A 21,939-nucleotide genomic window follows, 5' to 3' on the forward strand; every position below is an offset into this window, starting at 1 on the left:
GTAAACCTGAGAACATTCCCAGCTCCTGCCTCTCCTCCAGCTCTGGGACTGTCTGCTCCAGGGAGACCAGCCACGTTCCTGTGTCCTCCCCCAGCATCCCCTGGAGAGTTCTCTTCTCATACTCCCTAGCATTGGCAGCAATGGTGTCCTAGCCCAGGATGGCTCTCACTAACTGATGATGCCCTGGCGGCATCTACTTATGGTCTCAAGGGGCTGCAGACCCAAGGGAGTCCTCACTGCCAAAGGAGCCAAGCACAGGAGACATTGGAACCAACTTAGACGCAGTCACTTCTCTCCCTAAGTCTGAGACTCCCCAAAGCCCTGGGTTCTGTTCTGCACTTTGTCCTGGGAAACCCTGACCATGGCGACAGTAAGAAGGCCAGCCGCTAAAGCCTGCTCATGGTATTTGTGTTTAACCCAGCATTCCACTCAGCATTTTCTCACTCACTACAACCTTGCACACACCAACCCTGCAAAGGATATGGGGTTTTCCTTCCCATTCTGTATAGGAGGAAGGTAAGATTTGGAAAGTTCTGCCCATGGTCCTGGCCAGTGCGTTCAGAAGATAAAGCCACTGCAGCCCATGATCCAGGTGACAGGCAGCTTCTAACATGCCCAGGTGGGTGAGCAGGAACAGGGATTCTGGAAGGGGATCGGGGGTGGGGTGGGGTGGGGTGGCAGAGACCCCTTAGAACCTCCCCCAAGCCTGGCTGCCAATTTGAGGAGCAGCTCTGCTTTGCCTGAGAAAAGGAAACCTCAGATTACTACCCTCCACTAGGGGGCAGAATGAGGACACTGAAACTTGAAGTCCCAGACAGGCTCAGAGAGCTAGCTTAGACATGCTGTCTATTCCTGTCACCCAAAACGCCACCCATGTGCGAGATACTGCTACAGAGACTTAGGGGGTGACATCAGAGAGGAGGACATGGTCTCTGCCTCCCAGAGTGCAGCCTTCTGGGGGTACACCTGTGCTGGACCCCCAGAGTTCCCACCTTGGTGTCAGAAATAAGTTGCAATGGCTCCAGTTTGACTGAGCCTAGCTCTCCTGTCAGGGAGAGGTTGGAACCTGGAGAACACACGCCCCATGCAGGGTTTGCTCTTCTCCAGAAGAGCCCAGGGCATCCACCCTGCTTACACAGGAGCTCTGGTGAAGTGATTGGAGAACAGCCACCTGATGGATCTGATGTGCATCCGGGAACATGAATGGAGGCAAAATAGACGACTTTCCACTTGTAACTGCAATCACCCCTAATATATCCGGGGGGCGGGGAGCTCACTGTGCCCTGCTTGGGCTGAAGTAGGCTTCAGCTCACCCTCCCAGCCAGGAGAGGGATCTGAAAGAGGCAGCAGGTAGCCAATAGGTGCCTCTTCTCTCCTCACTCAGAGCCTGGGTCCTCATACTTAGACCTGCTGTCTCAGCCAGCCTCGACCTGAGGAAGGTCCTGTAAAGCTGAGAGCTGGGCAGAGGCCTTGGGCAAGTTCAGTCTAGACACGCAGTACTAACCCCAAGGGGCCCCTCTGTGTCCAGGAATGCTCTGCTCACTGTGGCCCATGGCAACAGAGCTGGGTTCCAGGTCCGAACGTTTGGCCCACAGTGGGCACTGCTGCTGTAGGTCAGGGCAGTTCTAATAAACTAAGCTGGGGCAAAGCTCCAAGAAGAGGGCTCCTCTATCCAGGCCCAGACCCACGCTCCTCCCTCTTTCGGCACTGGTCACCCAGTTATAACCTTTATTCTCTCAGTGACAAATTCTGTGTGCGAGCAGTGTGACCAGGCCGGACTAGATGTCCCAGACATGCACCAGCTTTCCTACTTTAGGGCCTTTGACTGGCCTCTCCCACAATCTCATCATCAGAAGCACCCGTGGGTCCGCTCAGCAGTGCTCTTGGGTCCCCAGCAGAGCAGGGTGCTGCCCTCCATGCGCTCCCTGTCCCACTCCCATGAACCCTCGCCACCCGCCCTGCACTGCCCTATCTACTTCATCAGGCTGGGATGCCCCTAAGGGAAGACCCTGTGCCACCCACCCCTGTCACTGCTCAGTACAGCTTTACACAGGGGCTGCTATGCATGCAGTGAGAAGAAGGTCAGCGCCACACAGTATGCGGGGTCTTGCATTCAGAGGCCTGGCTGCCAGGCCATGGCTCCTCCAGCTGCGAGACCCTCATCTTTGCCCTCTGTGGTCACCACCTTCATCAATCAGATCTGAGGGCGGTGGGATGAGGTCTCGGGGGTTCATCCTAGCTACCAGGCAGACGTCATAGCTGTCATGCATGAGGACGTTGATGGCGACAACATTCCACTGGTTCTCCCAAGGGTCCAGCTCCAAAATTTCTTTGGAGATAACCTCATGGCGATCTGAAAGGCAGCAAAGTAGGAAGAAGAAAAAAAACATGAGTGTGTTAAGCTCAGAGGCTGTCACTACTCTATCCAACTGCATCCTCTTTGAGGGCCAAGGGTTAATCAACAAACCACTGAAAAGATACTTTGGCATGTGGAAACATGTGTCCTGATAGTTAAGAATTTAAAGAAGACTGCCATCCAGCTCACATTAAAAAATTGTCTCAGCACAGCTGGAGAGGTGGTCCAGCAGTTAAAAGCACTTGTTGCTCTTGCAGGGGACCTAAGTTCAGTTCCCAGCACCCACACGGGGCAGCTCACAACTACCTGTTCCAGAGGATCCAACATCCTCTTCTGGCCCTCTGGGACACCACACACACACACACACACACACACACACACACACACACACGGTACACATACATATAGGCAGACACTCACACATACACATAAAATGAAAATGATAGAATACGCGCTTGTCTCACGTTGGAAGGATGTTCCTTTGCTGTGGAACTGTCTTGATTTTGTATGCACAAAAGGAAGAAGCACAGCCTGAGTAGTGTGACCTTGACCCAGCCATCGCCTTCCCTGGGCATATAGTTGGACAGATACTGACATTCAGCCAGGATGTGGGCAGGAAGCAGACAGCATGAGAACCCCAGGCAACTTGAGAACTTAGTAAAGGGGGCTTGAAAAAGATGTGGGTGGGGTTTTGGAAGACCTGTCGTAGATGCCCCAGTGTTTTTGAACTGATAACAGCAGGGGTCCACAATCCTGCAGTGGGCGGTCACAGTAACTTCCAGAGCCCTACTTTCTGGAGGGGTCTGCCTGACAGGAGCTTATGCAGGCAGAAGAAGACAGATGCAACCACACTTGGCAAGTGTGCGGGTGCTGAAATGCAGGGATAAATGTCCTGTGCTCTGCATGTCGTCGTTCTGTGATGGTCAGCTAGGCATGGCCAGGAGGTACTGTAGAAGGAAAACAGCCCAGTGTAATGATGTCCCAGAGGCAGGGAACAAGGCACACCATTCAGTGTCGTGGTGAAGACACTGGGTGGTCACGCAGTGGAAGGCAGGCCTGTGGGCACAGGCTAGTCTTCCCATCAGGTGTCTACTACTGTCTAGGTTTTTTGTTTGGTCGACCTTTAATGATTTATCTTTATTTGTGTATATGTGTGTGCGTAGCCACAGAGTCTAGACGAAACTATCAGATCCCCCAGAGCTAAAGTTACAGGTAGTTATGAGCTGTCCTGTGGGTGCTGGAAACTGAACTCAGGTCCTCTGCAAGAACCACAAGTGTTCTTAACCCCTGATACATCTCTTCATTCCCCTAATATTTTCATATTGATTTTTCTATGTTCTTTAATTATGTAAAGATATTTAAAATACCTGTCTTTTATTCCTTTTTTTGGTGAAAATACCAATTTTGCTTCTTCTAAAATGTTTTCATATAAAATATATGAAATACAAACAAAAATTTACACAAATGTCTTATAAATAAAATGTTAATTTTAGAATAGCAAACTTTTTTTAAAGAAAGAAACTACAGTTTTTCCCTAGAAAAAGGTTCTTTCTAAATACAAGGAAACGTCTGCAACAGAACTTTAGCCTGATACCAGTTCTGGCCAGCAGGTGGCGATGAAAGCGAAAATTCAAAATGCAGGCTGTCTTGCTTTATTTAGTCATTAATTCGTTCATTCCTTCATTCACTCACTGGTGCTGGGGAGTCCTAGAACCCAGGACCTCACACATGCTAGACAAGGCTACACTGAGCTACACCCACACCCCAAATACTTTTCTAAAAATTAAGCTATTTAATCTCCAAGCATTTGTTCGGTCCCTTGTTCTTCCATTCACTAGTCTATACATCTGCTATAAAGCCTGCACTTGGTTGGCCAGTGGGCCTCAGTGCATGCCTGTCAAGCCACAGCTGGCCTCTGGGGCTGCCTGCCTTCCTTGGAAGGGCAGCCTGCTGGCCATGTGTATCCATGCAGCCATGGCTGATAGCTCCTGCGTGGGTATGGATTCGAGGGTACAGAGAACTGATTTGTAGCCTGGGCACCAAGGACTGGTGCAGAAAGTGAGCTGAGTCAACTGTGTTCATTCTTTCTGAGATTTTAACCTGAAGAGAAGGAGCCAAGTCATGTGTGGCTGAGAATCCATAGGGTCATTACCTAGATTCTACTACTTGGCCCCTTTAAGAAAAAGTCACTGACCCCGGTGAACATCAAAGCCAGAAGGTTCAAAATGGATTATGTCTAAGCTAGAGAAAATGGATACAGAAAGCTTGAGGAGGAATGCACTTAGGACAAGCTCTGTGGAGCCTCAGCTCTCCAGGGGTGGAGAGTCCAGACAGGCAGGCATATCCCCGTTTCTCACTCAGGCCTGCTTGTAGATTGGGCCCCTGCTGGAGATCCTCACAGGTGCAGTACTCAAGTGAAGATTGTACTGAACAGAAGGCTGAGGAGCACCAGGCAGAAGTCAGCAGAGGGAGAAGCGATAGGTCTGAGTGTGGGGCACAGAGTTGAAATCCAGAAAGGCACTGGGCTAGGCTTCTCTAATGTGCTTGGAACATGGAGCTCAGGAACTGCTCTAGTCTGTTCTGAGGTCAGATGGGTTGTGGTTTTCATCCCTGGATCCTTGTGTCCAGGCACCCTTCCAATCCAATGCACAAAGATACCTGAGGACGTATGTATGGCTTACACTGAAGGAGCTTAACTAATGCAGAAGCAAGAGAGGACAGGTATGTTCGGTGAATCCTCCATTTGGAAAGTGGGTGACTTGGGATAATGTACCACTGCTCTGTGCCTCTTTTTCATTCTTTGTAATGTTCTCAGAGGATGGACACAAAAGTCACATGTGATTGCATGTACATCATCCGTGATCTTCAAGAGCAGTGCCTGGCACATGCCAAAGACAGGCTGACTATGAACACATCGGCCCTCCATGTCCACTGGTTCTGCATCTGTGAACCTGACCAACCCTGGATGTAAAATATGCAAAGAAGGCACCTGCATTTATCTGTGTGAGCATGCAGATTGTTCTCTCGTAAGAACCATTTGTATCGCTTCTATAATGCACTAGCTCATACACGAAATGTAGAGGCAGTTCTTAGACTGTGGGTCAGGTCTCCACATGTGCCAGTTCTGAAAATTCTGGCAACAGCAAACGTCTTATAAATGCCCCAGGACTAGCAAATAGTTCAAAATCAAATGCACATTGCATCTGAGACCTCGCTGGCCGTGCTCACCTGTGTGGCGCTGTGACCTCCTGGCAGTCCTGGTTCTAAACACACAACCCCGACAGTTGCTCTGCATTCATCAACCATACTGCCTAAAACGCCTCGACTCAGATTCAAGCCTGTGTACTGTATGCTAGGAACTGCAGGGGTTTGTTTTTGCTTTTTAAAAATCTTATCTTCCATCTTTTCTTTATTTCTTTCCTTTTTCCTTCCTTCCTTTTTTGACATGGTCTCTCTATGTAGCCCCGAGCCCCGGCCGTCCTGGAACTCACTCTGTAGACCAGGCTGGTCTCGAACTCACAGAAATCCCCCTGCCTCTGCCTCCCGAGTGCTGGGATTAAAGGCGTGTGTCATCATTTGCAGAAACTTCACCGCTTTTACTGCACACAAAACATTTCTACTCTTTTTCTAACTTTTAAAGATTTGCTTATTTTATTATTTTATGTGTATTGTGCACCACATGTGTGCCTGGTACCTGTGGAGGTTAGAAGAAGGTATCCGATCCCCTGGAACTGAAGTTACAATGGTTATGAGCTGCTTGGTGGGTTCTGGAACTCAAACCCAGGCCTTCAGCGAGAGCACAAGTACTCAGTCACTGAACCAATGCTCCAGCCTGAAATTTCTGCTCTTACAGAAACCCAAGTGTCTAATTTGGAACACAAAGACTTTTCCTGTTTTCCTACTGTCATTCCTCAACATATAATACTCAAGTCCATGATGTCTTTGAGTTGTATTGTGTTACACTATCACTATCTGATTTCAAAAACGGCTGTCTATTTGCTGACTTGAATTTCATTAAAAAAATAACTAAATGAACTTTGGTTTGGGATTGGGACAAAATTTCCAACAATTTCAGAATGCTTCTGTCACTGTGCTCTATGTGTTTATGCAAAACACACCACTCTTGGTACTGATGAAAATGAAATTCGAATTTTAGCTACAAAATGTTGAAGATGCTCTATGTGGTGGTTAATATTGTCAGCCTATTGACACTGACAGGATCTAGAGTCACCCAGGAGACAAACCTCTGGGCACGTCTGTGAGGGAGTTCCTACACTGGGTTGGTTGAGGTGGGAGAATCTACTCAAAATGCAGTGGCAGCATCCCATGGAAGGGGCCCTGGGTCAAATCAAAAGGAGGAAGACAGCTGAGCATGGGTTGACTGACGGACTTGCCCCTGGACCAGGAGCCAAAGTGAACCCTTCTCTCCTTCCTTAGCTGCTTTAGTCAGGCATTTGACCACAGCTACGAGAAAAATACCTAGTACACTCTATGTCCTGTGCATCAATGCTTGGCAAAACCAGACAAGCACATCCACCTTATAAACAAATTTACCTTAATCTTTAATGATAGATGGTAAAATTATATGTACACCAAAGAAATATTTTAAATAGATGTCTTCATGATTTGCTGTCGACACATTTTGATTTGTGCACCCTTTTAATGCACCTGTACCTAGGGTCATGTAAATCTCGGGTGAAGAATGCTGCAAGTGGAAAAGCTTAAGAAGTCCTGATGCAAGGTTTACAGATGTGTGCAAACTATGCAAACTGTTGTCATCTGAGGACTGGAGCGTATGAGGAGTCTGCCGTCCACCACCCCCCCCCCCCCCCGCCGCCCCTCCACGCTAACAGACGGCTGCTGAGAGAAAATCTGAATAAACCCTCCACACTCACTTATCCCCCGCTGATTAAAGGTCACTGTTTGGGGATCACACAGATGAGTGATATGCCTTAGTTTCCCACTGGGTGTACTGTATAGAACACCTATGATGTAGGTGGCTGTAGAACACATCAGCTTAGGTACTTTCCGAGATCTGGTGGTCCCTGATCACCGCAGGAACTGGGCTCACGGACCCAGCAGCTAGGACCCAGACTCCTTCAGTTCTCACCCACCCTTGTGCCCTTGAGCACCTGATGGCCTCTAGGCAAGATGATGATTGCTCATTAGTCAATCCCAGAGCCCATAATGGCCTGCATCCTCCCTTGTTTGAGGAGCAGCTTGATCCTCTCCAGGCTGCTGCCAACTCCTTCTCAGCCTCAAGATGGAGCCCTATGAAAGCTTTGCCTGTATTCTTCAAGATGGAGCCCTATGAAAGCTTTGCCTGTATTCCTAATGCACACACCCTTGTCTCATCCCTGCTGCGTCCATGCTAAAAGACAAGCAGAATAGTCATTAGGATTGTTAGTTAGCCTCTATCGCGATGACAAAATGCCCAAGGCAAATAATTTCTAAAGAATAAAGGTTTACTTTGCTGAGTCTTTGAGGTTTTATCCACTGTTTATTGGCCCCATTATTTTGGGACTGGGTGCTGATGGTGATGCACACTGTAGTAGGAGCACAGGGTGGAGGAAGCTGTTCACTTTATGGCAGCTGGGAATCTGGGAAGGCGGGTCTCACAGACACCTCCAAGGGTACCTGGGGATCTGGGAAGGCGGGTCTCACAGACACCTCCAAGGGTACCTGGGGATCTGGGAAGGAGGGTATCACAGACACCTCCAAGGGTACCTGGGAATCTGGGAAGGCAGGTCTCACAGACACCTCCAAGGATACCTGGGAAGGGGGGTTTCACAGACACCTCCAAGGGTACCTGGGGATCTGGGAAGGAGGGTCTCACAGACACCTCCAAGGGTACCTGGGGATCTGGGAAGGCGGGTCTCACAGACACCTCCAAGGGTACCTGGGGATTTGGGAAGGAGGATCTCACAGACACCTCCAAGGGTACCTGGGGATTTGGGAAGGAGGATCTCACAGACACCTCCAAGGATACCTGGGAAGGGGGGTTTCACAGACACCTCCAAGGGTACCTGGGGATCTGGGAAGGAGGGTCTCACAGACACCTTCAAGGGTACCTGGGAAACTGGGAAGGGTGCAACCCAATGACTGAAAGATCTACCATTAGGCCTTATATATCCTAGAGGTTTAACCACCTCCCAACACCACCAAACCGAAGAGCAAGCCTTTGACATACAGCTTACGGGGGATGCTACAGATTCAAGTAATAGGAAAGGACACAGCAAGAGGTATGGGTCTACAGGGATACACACCCAGAAGAGTCGGAGACACTTGACTTTTCTGCCTTCAACACAGGTGCCCTGACCTTTGCTTTGTACGTTAGTATATTTTCTCCTTTCTATGGTGCTGACATCACATTTTGATGCTTTGTTTCATGAGTTCTTTCATCTTAGCATGTTTCTTGTGTGTGTGCATGTGTGCTTGATACAGCCCTGGCTGCACTAGTACTGTGTAGCCCAGGTTGGCCTTAAACTCATGGTCCTCTTCTGCCCCAGCCTCCCAGGTACTTAGATTATGGGTCTATGCCACCATGCTTGGCTGTCTTCTCTTCTTTCATAGAGAAAGCAGGGATGCAAGTTCCACAGCCATCTTCTCTTGCTGGTTGATGTCTTCCTTGTTTGTCAGGGTAGCCAGATCTCCACAGGGTTACACGTGCTCCCCACTTTAATGTTACCGAGATGGCTCAGTGGTCGCGGCTATCTTGAGATCTGGGGTTTGTTTGTCAGGCTTGGGGGTAGAGAATTTCCGCACCCCAGTGACCACCCACTTCCCATTTCTCCCTCTGGGGTATTTCTGATGCTTTTTGTTTACTATCTTGAGAACATCTAAATAATACTTTCAAACTGGAGGGATTTTAGGTTCAAACAACTAACTTAAAAGTTGTCCTGATGAACGAATAATGAGAAGCTAGATGCAGTCTATCTTAGGGTTTCTACGGCTGGAACAAAACTCATGACCAAAAGGAAACTTGGGGAGGAGAGGTTTTATATGGCCCCCACTTCTATATCACTGTTCATCACTGAAGAAAGTCAGGACAGGAACTCAAACAGGGCAGGAACCTGGAGGCAGGAGCTGGTGCAGAGGCCATGGAGAGGAGCTGCTTATTGCCTTGCTTCCCATGACTTGTTCAGCCTGCTTTCCTATAGAACTCAGAACCACAAACCCAGGGATGGCACCTCCCGCCATGGCCGGGCCCTTTCCCACTGATCACTAATTAAGAAAATAACTTACAGTCAGATCTTAGGGAGGCATTTTCTCAACTGAGATCTCTTCCCTTCAGTTGTCAAGTTGACTTAAAGCTAGCCAGGACACAGTGGTATAGAGAATAAGGCAGGAGGATCATTGCAGCCTAGAAGTTCAGTACCAGCCTGGGCAGAGCAAGATCTTGCCTTTAAAAAAATAAAACAAAAAACAAAAAACCCACAAGACTAAATTCATATAAGGACAAATACTTTCATTTGTGCAAGGTTGTCTGAGGTTAATAAAATAACTATTTAACACTAGTAGGTGCATTAACTGTTGAGAAAATCAACTGGTCCTTTGAACAGCCATCTAAGAAACATTCACCATTTTCTCCATTCATAGTGAAGGTAAGAGGTTCAGACAAGCTAATTAACTTGCCTACGGTTTTACAGCCCTTGGCAAACACAACTCCACTGTGTAACACTGTTCTGAGGGGGCTAGATAGCATGATCAATAAGTTTAATCACAGAAACACAGAACCCTGTGCCAAATGAATCTAAGTATGCACCCACCCAAACATTTCTAGAGTGTACACATTAACTAACGATGGATTAGGGCAAAAGAAAATCTCAATAGAGCAGAACTTATAGAAAGTGTGTAGCCACCCAGAATACAACTAAATTCAGATTTCACTATCAAAGAGCAAACAGCAGGATCAGGATGTGAATAAACACACGAAGAGGCTTCCTGATGCCACCTGGAACCTGGCGTGGAAGGGGCATCACTGATAGCAAGCAACATTGTTGATCGTTAGGCGCGACAGTAGCATGAGGCAAGTTAATACATCCAGTCAAAGATGGCTGCTGGAGTATCGATGAGTGAAATGGCCTGGTTCTTACACTTCTTTAAAAGTACTACAGACAAGACAAAAAGAGAAGGAAAATAAAACCATATTTAGAGCATAAATAAAAATGACAAACTAAAAAAAAAATGACAAACTAGTTGACGTGGCTATTGGAGTGACTGTGAGGGGAATCTTTCTGAAATAAGCGCTCTGACACCAGTGAGATGGAAGAGAGGAGATGCCACCAGTGGACCGCAGCCAGGACATCTCCTGAAGGGCTTTGATGAAGGGTCCAGTGTATTCTCATTTTACACTCTAAAACCACAAAGTATTGTGGCCGAGCAAGCAGGATTTTACAGAAGCGCACATGGCAGTCAGCAGGGTGTTAAGGGCAATGGCCCACTGTTCCAGCTATTCCCCCAGATCATTCTGGTCCAGGACACAAGTGAAGTCATGCTTGGCAAATAGACAGTACAAGTAGTGCTTTGAGTAAGTCACTAAATAAATGAATACATCACTAGCTGATAATTGGTCTTTTCTACCTTAGTCTACAAGATGACTGTATTATTCAAGGCCAGCCTGGTCGATTTAGTGGGACCCTATCTCCAAATAAAAAGTGAAAAAAAAGAGGGTTGATGATCAGCTCAGTGATAGAGGAACTGCCTGGCATGCATGAGGCCCTTGGTTTAATCCCCAGAACAGAAAGGAAGAATTAGTATGATTTTGATTGAATTTATATACTATAATTTCTGATCAAATTGGGAAGGGCTTACAGCAGAGACCCTAATTAGAAGCTAATTAGATATACTTCTCAATCTTGGGAATTGGGGAGGCTTTATTATCTTTGTGAAATCCCAGTGAATATACTAGCCACATGGAAAGCAGGAAATCACATTGGACTTCTGACCTCAAATCAAGAACTTTCAAAAGTGTGACAGAATCATTTGCACCAAGCTGAAAGCCGTTTCTGAGAGTTTCTCTTATTCTATTTGCAATTCTTTCTCTGTCCCCTGATACGGGTGCTGAATTCACTCCCTCTAGCTTTTCATATCCTCTCACATAATGCCTTCAAGTGTCTCTTCTGAGTGCTCTACAACCATCTAGAAGAATCCGGCTATGGTTCAAATTTCTCCACAGTCTGACATTTCAAAGTGAATGCTGTTTTTAACTCAAGACTTGTTTAGAATGTTTACGATTTTCCAGTGGAGGGCTGGAGAGATGGTTCTGCAGTTAAGAGTGTATACTCTTGGGTCCTCAGTTAACTTGGTACAGTTCCTAGTACCAAGTTAGTGCCTCACAATTGCTTGTAATTTAAGCTCCAGGGAATCTGATGCCCTTTTCTTGCCTCTATGGCACACACACACACACACACACACACACACACACACACACACACACTAAATTTTAAAAAATTAAACTGATTGCCAGGTGATAGTGGTGCATGCCTTTAATCCTAGGACTCAGGAGGCAGAGGCAGGTGGATGTCTTTGAGTTCGAGGCCAGCCTGGTCTATAGAGCAAGTTGCAGGACAGCCAAGGCTATCCAGAGAAATCCTGTCTCGGGAAAAAAACATTAAGCTGATAGTCAGACATGGTGGTATACACCTTTAATCCCAGCACTCTGGAGGCAGAGGCAGAGGCAGAGGCAGAGGCAGAGGCAGAGGCAGAGGCAGAGGCAGGCAGATGTCTGAGCTCAAGACCAGACTGACCTACATTTCGAGTTTCAGTACAGCCAGAGCTACATAGTGAGACCCTGTTTCAAAAAAGGAAAAAAAAAGCTGAATTATGAGTATGAATATATTGGTGTTTGTCTATCCTTTGAGAATAAAAATTTTAAAACAAAATATATTAATATGTGTGTGAAGAGTTGACTCTCTCTCTCCACCATGTGGTTTCCAGGGATTATACCCAGGTTGTCAGTCTTGGTGACAAGGACAAGCTTCATTAGCCCCTAAGCCATCTAAACAGCTTTTAAATTTTAACTTAATTGCATTGTGGATAGGCATACAGTTTCTATAACTTCTATTCTGGAGAATACATTGAAATTTTCTTTTGCTTTAATTACGGTTGTTAACATGTATATTCTTCAAGTGTCCAACAGGAATTCATCCCTTATTTGGTCAGTGTAGGGTTCTATATTTTTGTTTGTTTTGAGAGAGGGTGTAGTTCCAGCTGGTTTGGAACTTGCTATGTAGATCTGGCTGACCCAAAATTCACAGAAATCTGAGTGCCTCTGCCTCCCACGTGCTGGGGTTAGAGGCGCGTGCCCTGCCATAGGTCCTACATTTCTCTGCATTAAACTCATTCTACTCCTTATCTTTGTCACAGTGCTCCACATGGGCCTTTCTGTGCTCAGGGATGCACTCTAACCTGTGCTGGCCAACACAGGCAGGCTTGTGTGATGTCGAGCGCTTTGGATTATTGTAGTGAGACTGAAGAACTCATTTTTTAGTTTTATTGTTACTAGCTTAAACTAAAAATTACAATAGTCACACGTGGTTATTAACCGTCTTGTTGGACAGCTCAAATCTAAATCTTTTTGCTCTAGTTTCTAGCAACTTGATCTCTGGGTTTCTGAGAAAGGCATCTTCAAGTCCATCCATCTTAATGGAGTTACCCCTGTATTCTGCAGCTTCCAGTGTTCCTGCTTTCCATATTTCAGAGCTGAGTTAAGTGCAAAGGGCTTGCTCATCAGGGTTTGGGTGCGGTACGAACAATCTGGCAGGCTGTGGCACAGTGGGGTCTGTTGGGAGGACAGCAGCTCACAGACTGTGGGGCGCTGGGGCCAGAATGCCAGCACCGCCCCTTGATATCACTGCGGTGTCCCCTTCTTAGTGGGGGAAAGGAGAGACCGCCTGGGCCCAACCCTGGGGCTGTGGGACACAGGTGCAGGAAGAGGGGGCGCTGCACCACCTCAGCAAGAACAGGAGGGGGCCAGCACAACAGGAGCCTAGCACAGCTCTTGTGGGCCTGAAGTGACTGCTCCTTCTCACGGTGACTGTCTTGGGATGCATTTTTTAGCACGGCCACACTCAAGCTCTGGTTTGCTTCTGTTTTATTGGGAAGAGAGTCTTTATGTTTTCCTTCAGATGAATGCAGGCAGACCTCTTAAAATGGCAGTCAGTTTTGGTTGTCTTTACTGGACTCATTCCCCCATCTTCCGTGTGTGTGTGTGTGTGTGTGTGTGTGTGTGTGTGTGTGTGTGTGTGTTTCCTGTTTTTTTTGTTTGTTTGTTTGTTTGTTTTTTTGGAGACAGTGTTTTTCTGTGTATCCCTGGCTGTTCTGGAACTGGCTTTGTAGACCAGGCTGGCCTCCAATTAGAGATCTGCCTGCCACTGCCTCCTGAGTACCGGGATTAAAGGCGTGCGCCGCCGCCGCCGCCGCCGCCGCCGCCGCCGCCGCCGCCGCCACCACCACCACCACCACCCAGCCCTTGTGTTATTTTTAAAAACCATGTATGTGTTGCCATTTTTTTCTAGGAGTCTGTTACTTCACTGACATGGAATAAAAATCACTATCAATCATAAGAGAAGGATGATAACCAGGCGGGCTTCTCTTCAGAAGGAGGGTGCCCTGCACACACCTTCTGTGTGACTCCAGGTTGTCACCATTTCCACCAGCTTGCCTTGGCAGCTTGGTTTGTCCTCTTGGTGTCGCTCTTGCTACTCTTCTAAGCTCGGGGCTCGGGAAACAAGGAACGGGGCTGGCATTTGAGTTGACCTACTTAGGATGAAATATCATCACACTAACAAGGAAAAGGAACAGGAGGCTGAACCCCATGTCAGCTCTTTTCAATCCAGCTAGTCCCCAAAAATAGATGCACTACATACAGCAGCATCATATTCCCTGAAGGAGTCAGCGAGCCGTGACCACACCTCCAGCAGCCAGCGGTTCCAGAACACTGTCTCACAGGAAATGGGCTCAGCTACACCAGCGAGTAGATGAATGTGCACTTGAGTCTTGAGGAATGAAAGTCGTGTATGTGGCAGACTGCCCTAGGATGCACCCCATGTTTTTTGGGGTGTGCTCTGTGCTCTGGGAGGTACTTCAGGGGAAACACTGGGGACCATTTTCATCTAGATTTACTCTTTAATGCAATCAGAAAACTGGAAACAATATTTGGGGGACTGTACACTGTTTTCCACTGATTTGCCCATCAGTGAAATGCTAACTTGCTGGTTTGTTATTATAGGAATAGTGTTACTATTTAAAACCTTCTTAGATTTATTTTTTAATTATGTGCATGTGTATCTGTCTGTGTGTGGGTATGAACAGTGCCCACGGAGGCCAGAGGAGGATGTCGAGTCCCCTGGAGTTATAAGTGATTGTGAGCTGCCTGACTGGGGTCCTAGGAATTGAACTCAGGTCCTCTGAAAGAGCAGTGCACACTGCTAAGTTCTGAGCCATCCCAGCCCCATAGGAACATTACTGGGGACGTGTCACACCAGTTTATGTAAGGCACGCCTCACCTCTTCCATGCTTATGTTCCCTTTACTCAGTTCCTTGTTCTGTGTAACTGCTGTCATTGCGGTGACCAAATACCTGACAGGAAGCACTTTAAGGAGGAAGGATTTTTTTTAAGCTTAGGGTTTGAGGGAACATAGTCTGTCATGGTGGTGAAGGCATGGTGGCAGACGGCTTCATGGTGGCAGGATGAGTGGTGGCTTGCTCTGCTCATGTGTAGCAGACCAGGAAAGAGCTGAAAGCAGGCCTGCTCCCCAGAGGCCCTCTTCCTCCATCTAGACCCTCCCTCCTAAAAGTTTCGTAGCCTCCCAAAACAGCCCCAGCAGCCAGGGACCAAGTTGTCATATATATGAGCCTGAGAAAAGCTGTTTACACCGAAACCACAGCATAGGTTTATTTCAATTTCCATCTCACTGTGTGGTGTGCTCTACGTTCTGTCCTGTACATGAATGACTCTGAAGAGGGGAAAGGGCCATCTCACTACCCATGTTGCTCTGGCCTGCTGAGTATGTGAATACATAGTGAAGAGACCAGGCTACTTTGGCTTGTTCCCAGTCAGGGATTTGACCTGCTCTTCTGGTGGCGGCGGGAAGCTGCCTGTCAATGAAAGCAACAAATTAACTGACCCTGGCTCAGGAAGATGGAGCGGGCAAGAGGAGCATCAGGACAGGCATGACCAGCAGGTGACAGCCTATCCACGCGGAGGGTCTTCGTGATCCCATAGAGCACACAAGTTAGGGACCACACAGATAGGAACATGTGCCAGCATTCATGCTTTGACCATGCATTTAATTAGTTAAGGATTTCATTAAATTGAAAGAATACACCTGTAAAATTATTTTTGATCAAGGGACAATTGGTATCCCATTAATTAACTTTAAACACATTCTTAGCTTTTCTAAGTTTATTTATAAGAGCATTGAATATGGTGAGGTTTTGTTTTTGTTTTTTGAGACAGAGTTTCGTACACAGTCCTGGCTGGCTTGGAACTTGCTATGTAGACCAGGCTGGCCTTGAATTCACAGTGATCCACCTGTCCCTGCCTCCTAAGTGCTGTGATAAAAGGCGTGTACCCCAATGTCCAGCTTGGAATGTTTCTATTAAGTTGCACAGATGCATTAAAATAGAAAAACAGGCTGGAGGGACGGCTGGGCAGTTACTCTCCCAGCGGACCTCAGTTCGGCTCCTGGTACTGACATGGCAGCTCATGTGGGTCTGCGGTAGCTCCAGGTGGTGTGCTCTTTGCTCTGCTGAGTGCTGTTCCCTGTGAAGTTCCTGAAACTTGCGTCTTTGTTCATTTCCTTAAGGACCACTGAGTTGCTCAGCTTTAGAAATTAAAACTTGAAAGATATTCATGTACAAGTTCTTGTGTCAGCATTCTTCTCTCTCTGGGGGAATGACAGACACATGCACCAGGTTACAGGGTAAGGGTATTTTAGCTTTGTTGTTTTCCAGAGCGGCTGTTTCATTTGCATTCCCACCAGGATGCATGAGTCTGTTTTGTTTAACATTCTCATTAGGTCAAGACCTACTTGTCAAATAAATCCTCACATATTTAGCCTTTCAAATAGTTTGTAGTATCTCGTGGCAACTTTGATTCACATTTTCCCAAGGAAATGGTGTTGCACATCTTATTTCAGGTTTGTTTGTCTACTTTGGTGAAGAGTTTGTGCCAATCCATGTACTTATTTCAGGGTTTTGTGTCTTTACTTGTTGGGTGTGAGGTGGTTCTCTCTCACCTATCAGATTCAGGTTGTTGGGCTTGGGGACAAGTGCCACTGAGCTCCCCAACATCAATCCTGAGCACCATCCTTACTTCACTAGCCACATGCTCCTCAAATGTCAATTTTCTGGCCAGGAATTGTGGCGCATGCCTTTAATTCCAGAACTTGAATGGCAGAGGCAGGATGATCTCTGTAAATTCAAGGCTATCCTAGTCTACATATCGAGTTCCAGGCTAGCCATGCTACACGATGAAATCCTGTATCAAAACAAAACAAAGGAAAGGAAAGCAAAAGAATCTGCCACATTTGTTTGGGTCTGTTTATGGATGTTTGATTTTTTTTCTAAACTCATTTTTGTGTCCTTCTTGTCCTGGATAGATTTATATCCACTTGACACAAGTTGGAGTCATTTGAAAAGAGGGAACCTTAATTGAGAAAATGCCTCCATAAAATCCAGCTGTAAGGCATTTTCTTAGTGGTTGATGGGGGAGGGCCCAGCCCATTGTGTGTGGTGCTACCCCTGGGCTGGTGGTCCTGGGTTCTACGAGAAAGCAGGCTGAGCAAGCTATGTGGAGCAAGCCAGTAAGCAGCACCCCTCCATGGTCTCTGCATCAGCTCCTGCCTAAAGGTTCCAGCCCTGTTTGAGTTCCTGTCCTGACTGCCTTCAGAGACGAACAGCAATGCTGAAGTGTAAGCCAAATAAACCCTTTCCTCCCCAACTTGCTTTTTGGTCATGGTGTTTCATTGTAATAAAAGAAACCCCGACTAAGCCACTTCCTGTCAGCAGTCCCACACTGTGTTAATGACTGGCTTTATACTGAGTTTTCAAATTAAACGATGAACGCTCACTTTAATCTTCTGGTTTAAAAATCATTTTGGCTCTTCTAGCTCATTTGTTTAGCTCTTCCCAAACACAGATCCTCAATGTATGTTGTTAGATTTATACACACAACCATCTCCTCAGCACACCTCCCTTTTGCATGTTTGAGACATGAGGTCCAGGCTTTCTTGCACACTCTGTGTAGCTGAGGATTGCTGTGGGATGGTCTGTATGTCAAATGTGTTGCTGATTGGTCAATAAATAAATCACTGATTGGCCAGTGGCCAGGCAGGAAGTATAGGCGGGACGACAGAGAGGAGAATTGCGAGAACAGGAAGCTAGGTGGGGGAGACACTGCCAGCCGCCACCATGACAAGCCACATATGAAGATCCCAGTAAGCCACAAGCCATGTGGCAAGGTATAGATTTATGGAAATGGATTAATTTAAGCTATAAGAATAGCTAGCATGAAGCCTGCCACGGCCATACAGTTTGTAACCAATATAAGTCTCTGTGTTTATTTGGTTGGGTCTGAGCAGCTGTGGGACTGGCGGGTGACAAAGATTTGTCCTGACTGTGGGCCAGGCAGGGAAACTCTAGCTACATGAGGATGATGCTGAACTCCAGATCCTCTTGCCTCCATCCCCCAAGTGCAGGGATTAGAGGTGCACCACTGTTTTCGTCCTTTGGCTTTTGCTTTGTTTTGTTTGTTTGAGACAGGACCTCACTGTGTAGCCCTAGATGTCCTGGAACTCTCCCTGTAGACCAGGCTGGCCTTGAACTCAGAGATCCGCCTGCCTCTGCCTCCGAGTACTGAGACTGAAGGATTGTGCCACCACCGCCCAGCTCATCTTTTGACTTTGGATCTGGTGCAGTTATGTTTACATGCAGTTTCTTTCCTTGTTTTTGAGGCACGGTCTCATCATGTAGTGCAGGCTAGCTCCAAACTCACAATCCTCTGAACTCACCTTGGGGTGCTGATGTTACAGGGGTGTACCACCACACCCAGTGTCAATCTGACTTTTGTAGACAGCATATAGTTAGATGCAGTTTATTTAGTCTTAACAATCTTTGTCTTTTAGTTAATTTAATTAGACCACAGACAAGAGAATGGCCAGAAACAATATGTAAGTAAACAGACTCAGTTTCTAGTGAAATTTTATTTATAAAACACAGCGAACTAGATCTACCAGGGGTAGGCTACAGTTTTCAAATCCCTGGTTTTGGCTATTATATTTGTTGTGATATTAACACGCTTGAGTTTAGGTCTAATTAATTAAAAAAATCCTTTTCCCCCCTTTCCCTATCTTTGTTTTTAAACTGTGTGAACATTTTCTATTTCTTTTTTTAAAATTTATTATATATACAGTGTAATGTCTGCATGTATCCTTGCAGGCCAGAAGAGGGCACCAGATCTCATTACAGATGGTTGTGAGCCACCATGTGGTTGCTGGGAATTGAACTCAGGACCTCTGGAAGAACAGCCAGTATTCTTAACCGCTGAGCCATCTCTCCAGCCCCCCCCCCTTTTTTTTTTTTTGGTTTTTCCAGACAGGTTTCTCTGTGTAGCTTTGTACCTTTCCTGGAACTCACTCTGTAACCCAGGCTGGCCTGGAACTCACAAAGATCCACCTGCCTCTGCCTCCCGAGTGCTGGGATTAAAGGCGTGCGCCACCACTGCCCGGCTCTGTGTGAACATTTTCAATGTCCATTTTTACATTATCTCGAGGTTCTGCTGGGCAGATAGGGAATCAGGAAGCCTTTCTAGTTCCCAGGGAAGGAAGGAAGGATGTGGAAGGAATGGAACTGCGGTGGGAGTGCTGGGTTCCTGGGAAGCCAGCTGTGGCTGACTGTACAAATGCCCTGGAGAGCAGAAAGAAGAGCACCTCAGGCTCGGACTCTGGATGAAATCTAGGCAGCCAGGGATGGGCTGAAATGGAGATGCGGCGGCAGGTCTGCTCCCTAGCATGCTTGCAGAGTTGCCCTGCAATGCTGGGGAGGGAGCAGCTGTCTGTGCTGTAGTGGGGATGTGGGGTCCTGCACCAGAAAACCCCGAGGAACTGAATTTCATGTCTTCTAAGAGCTCAAGGTTTTCACAAAATGCCCAAGTTCCAAGCTCACGTGGTTCCTTGAAAAGCAGGATTCACGGGTACCAAGCAAGGGCAAAGGAATCACCTGCCCTCCTGCGGTCACAGTTTTTGGGTATTCTTACAGCTGGAATGGGTGTCTGCCACTAGGTGTCGTCTGCCACCACAGGCTACATCTCTGGGATGAGTTCTTTCTGCCTCTTCCCTTGCAAAGCGCAGGGTTTATTTGGGGGTTGATGATGTTCTGAAATTAGATGGTGGGGTGGTCACACAAACTTTGTGAATATGCTAAAAAACATACCCCATTGTTTGTTCTTTCGCTTTTAGGGAGTGAATGTTGTATGAATTATATGCACTAATGCTTATTTTAAAGGAAAAAGAAAGAACTATCACCCTCCACTCCCTCCTAAGTGGTCAGCTTTGGGGTCTGACACTAAAGAGTTGAATTGAAGTACCCACAGGGAGAAAGTGTGACGTCACTCCCCCTGCCCCCTTCCTTTGGTCCCCAGCTGCCACAAACCACTTCTGCCTTTTCCTGGGCTGTTACAACACTGCAGTGAGGACACTCCCATATGGGCTTTTGTGTAGGAATGGAGTTGGAGTCCCTTACGTGTGCACTGGGGTGAACTGCTAGGTCACGTGGGCCACTGGAGGTTTAACCCTTTAAGGAAGTGTTGGCCATGTTTCACAGCAGCTGCACACTTATGCCCTCACCAGTGGGGTACGAGGATCTGACTTCCCCAGACCTTGCTAACACTTGTTATTATCTAGCCTTTTGTGACAGTCACTCTGGTGGGGATGAAATGTGACCTCATTGTGGTTTTGATGGTGTCCAGCACTTGGCCATTGGTTTACATACATTGGAGAAAGGTCTGTTCAGGTTCTTTGTCATTAGCAAATTGGTGACTCCCTCCCTACACCAAGAACTGCAGGCAACTGAGGAATACTGGGAGGGGGAGTCTTCCCCGAAGAAGAGCACACCAACTGGTTAACTGATACCAAATGGTCAGCCCTGAAAACATACAAGTAACATTATACAGAGTGATCGGGTATTTATGCATTTAGGAAGGATATACGGGAGGGTTTGGAGGGAGGAAAGGGAGGGGAAAATGATGTGTTTATATTATCTCAAAAAATAGAAGAAATAATTTTTAAAACTTGATTTGTCCTTTTGTTATTGAGTCAGATTTCTTTATGCAGTCTAGCTATGTCTCTTATATGTCAGATATATTATTTACAATTTTTCTCTCACTCTGTCGTTTTTTTTTTTTTTTTTTAAATGCTTTTAGAGTAACTCGCCTATTCATTGTATAATTCAAAGCCACAAAGATGCCTACTTGGTAGTTTTACCATTACATCTACATTTTTTAATCCTTTTTGAGTTCATCTTTGGACACGGTGTAAGGAAGGGGTCTAAATTTCACTCTTTTGCATGTGTCTATCCAATCATTCCTGTACAATTTGATGGCGAGATTCTTTCCCAACTAACCCCACCCCCCCATGCAGCTCTGTCGCAAACCAAGTGACTGTGACAGAAGGGTCACTTCTGAATGCTCAGGGCTTTCCCACTGAGCGGCCGGATCCCTGCAGTCTGGACTCTCATAGCTCTCAAGTGAATATTTTGGTTCTTGTTATATGGTCTCTTGCATTTCCATATACATTTTTTCTTAATTTTTTCATGTAATATATTTTGAGCATGTTTTTTCCCTCCCCCAACTCATTTCAGATCTTCTATCCACCTCCCTGCCCACCAAACCTTATGTTCTCTTTCTTAAAAACAAACAAACAAACAAAAAACAAACAAACCACAAAAACACCAAAATGAAAATCAAATAAACAAAACAAAACAAAAACCAATAAGGGAAAAAAAAAAGCTGAAACAAAACAAAAAGCCCATGGGGGGGTGGGGGTGGGGGGGTGGGGGGGTGGGGGGGTGGGGGGCTGGGTGTGTGTGACCAAAAAAACCATGGAGTTCTTCATTTTGTTTTGGCCAACTCCATTAAAATGTAAATCATCTTATTAACCTACTTATTTGGCTTATTATTTAATTTTTTGGATATTTTATTAATTTTTGTGTATGAGTGTTTTGCCTGTATGTATGCCTGTGCACCATGTGTGTGCAGTGCCCGCAGAGACTGGAAAAGGGCACTGGATCCGATGGTACTGGAGTTCTAGACAGTTGTTAGCTGCCACATAGATGAGAACCAAATCTGTGTCCTCTGCAAGAGCAACCAGTGCTGTTAATAGCCGAGCCACCTCTCCAGCTCTGGGCTATTATTATTACTATTATTAATTATTTTGTGCTTTTTAATGTACAAGTTCTGTGCTTTTTGTTAAATTTATTCCTAAGTATTTCATTTATTTTGATGGCACTATAAATGTAATGCTGTCTTAATTTTAACATTTGGATTGTTTTTTGCAAGGGTATACAAATATGATTTCCTGCAC

At 46.4% G+C, this 21,939-nt stretch overlaps 1 protein-coding gene across 2 annotated transcripts in view; it reads right to left on the bottom strand.

The window, feature by feature from the left end:
* Positions 1 to 674: 674 nt before the first annotated feature.
* Positions 675 to 21,939, bottom strand: part of Kbtbd12 (kelch repeat and BTB domain containing 12) — a 64,155-nt gene continuing 42,890 nt past the window's right edge. Inside the window, exon 5 of one of the 2 annotated variants that reach the window (XM_059258169.1) lies at positions 675 to 2,353. In XM_059258169.1, coding sequence (XP_059114152.1) covers positions 2,160 to 2,353 — 194 coding nt within the window. In that variant the 3' untranslated portion in view covers positions 675 to 2,159. Of the gene's footprint in view, positions 2,354 to 9,885; positions 10,468 to 21,939 lie in introns of those variants that run through there. The other variant, XM_059258167.1, reaches the window with a different exon arrangement.

This window comes from Peromyscus eremicus, chromosome 3 (assembly GCF_949786415.1).
Source record: "Peromyscus eremicus chromosome 3, PerEre_H2_v1, whole genome shotgun sequence".
In the NCBI taxonomy this organism is placed as follows: domain Eukaryota; kingdom Metazoa; phylum Chordata; class Mammalia; order Rodentia; family Cricetidae; genus Peromyscus; species Peromyscus eremicus.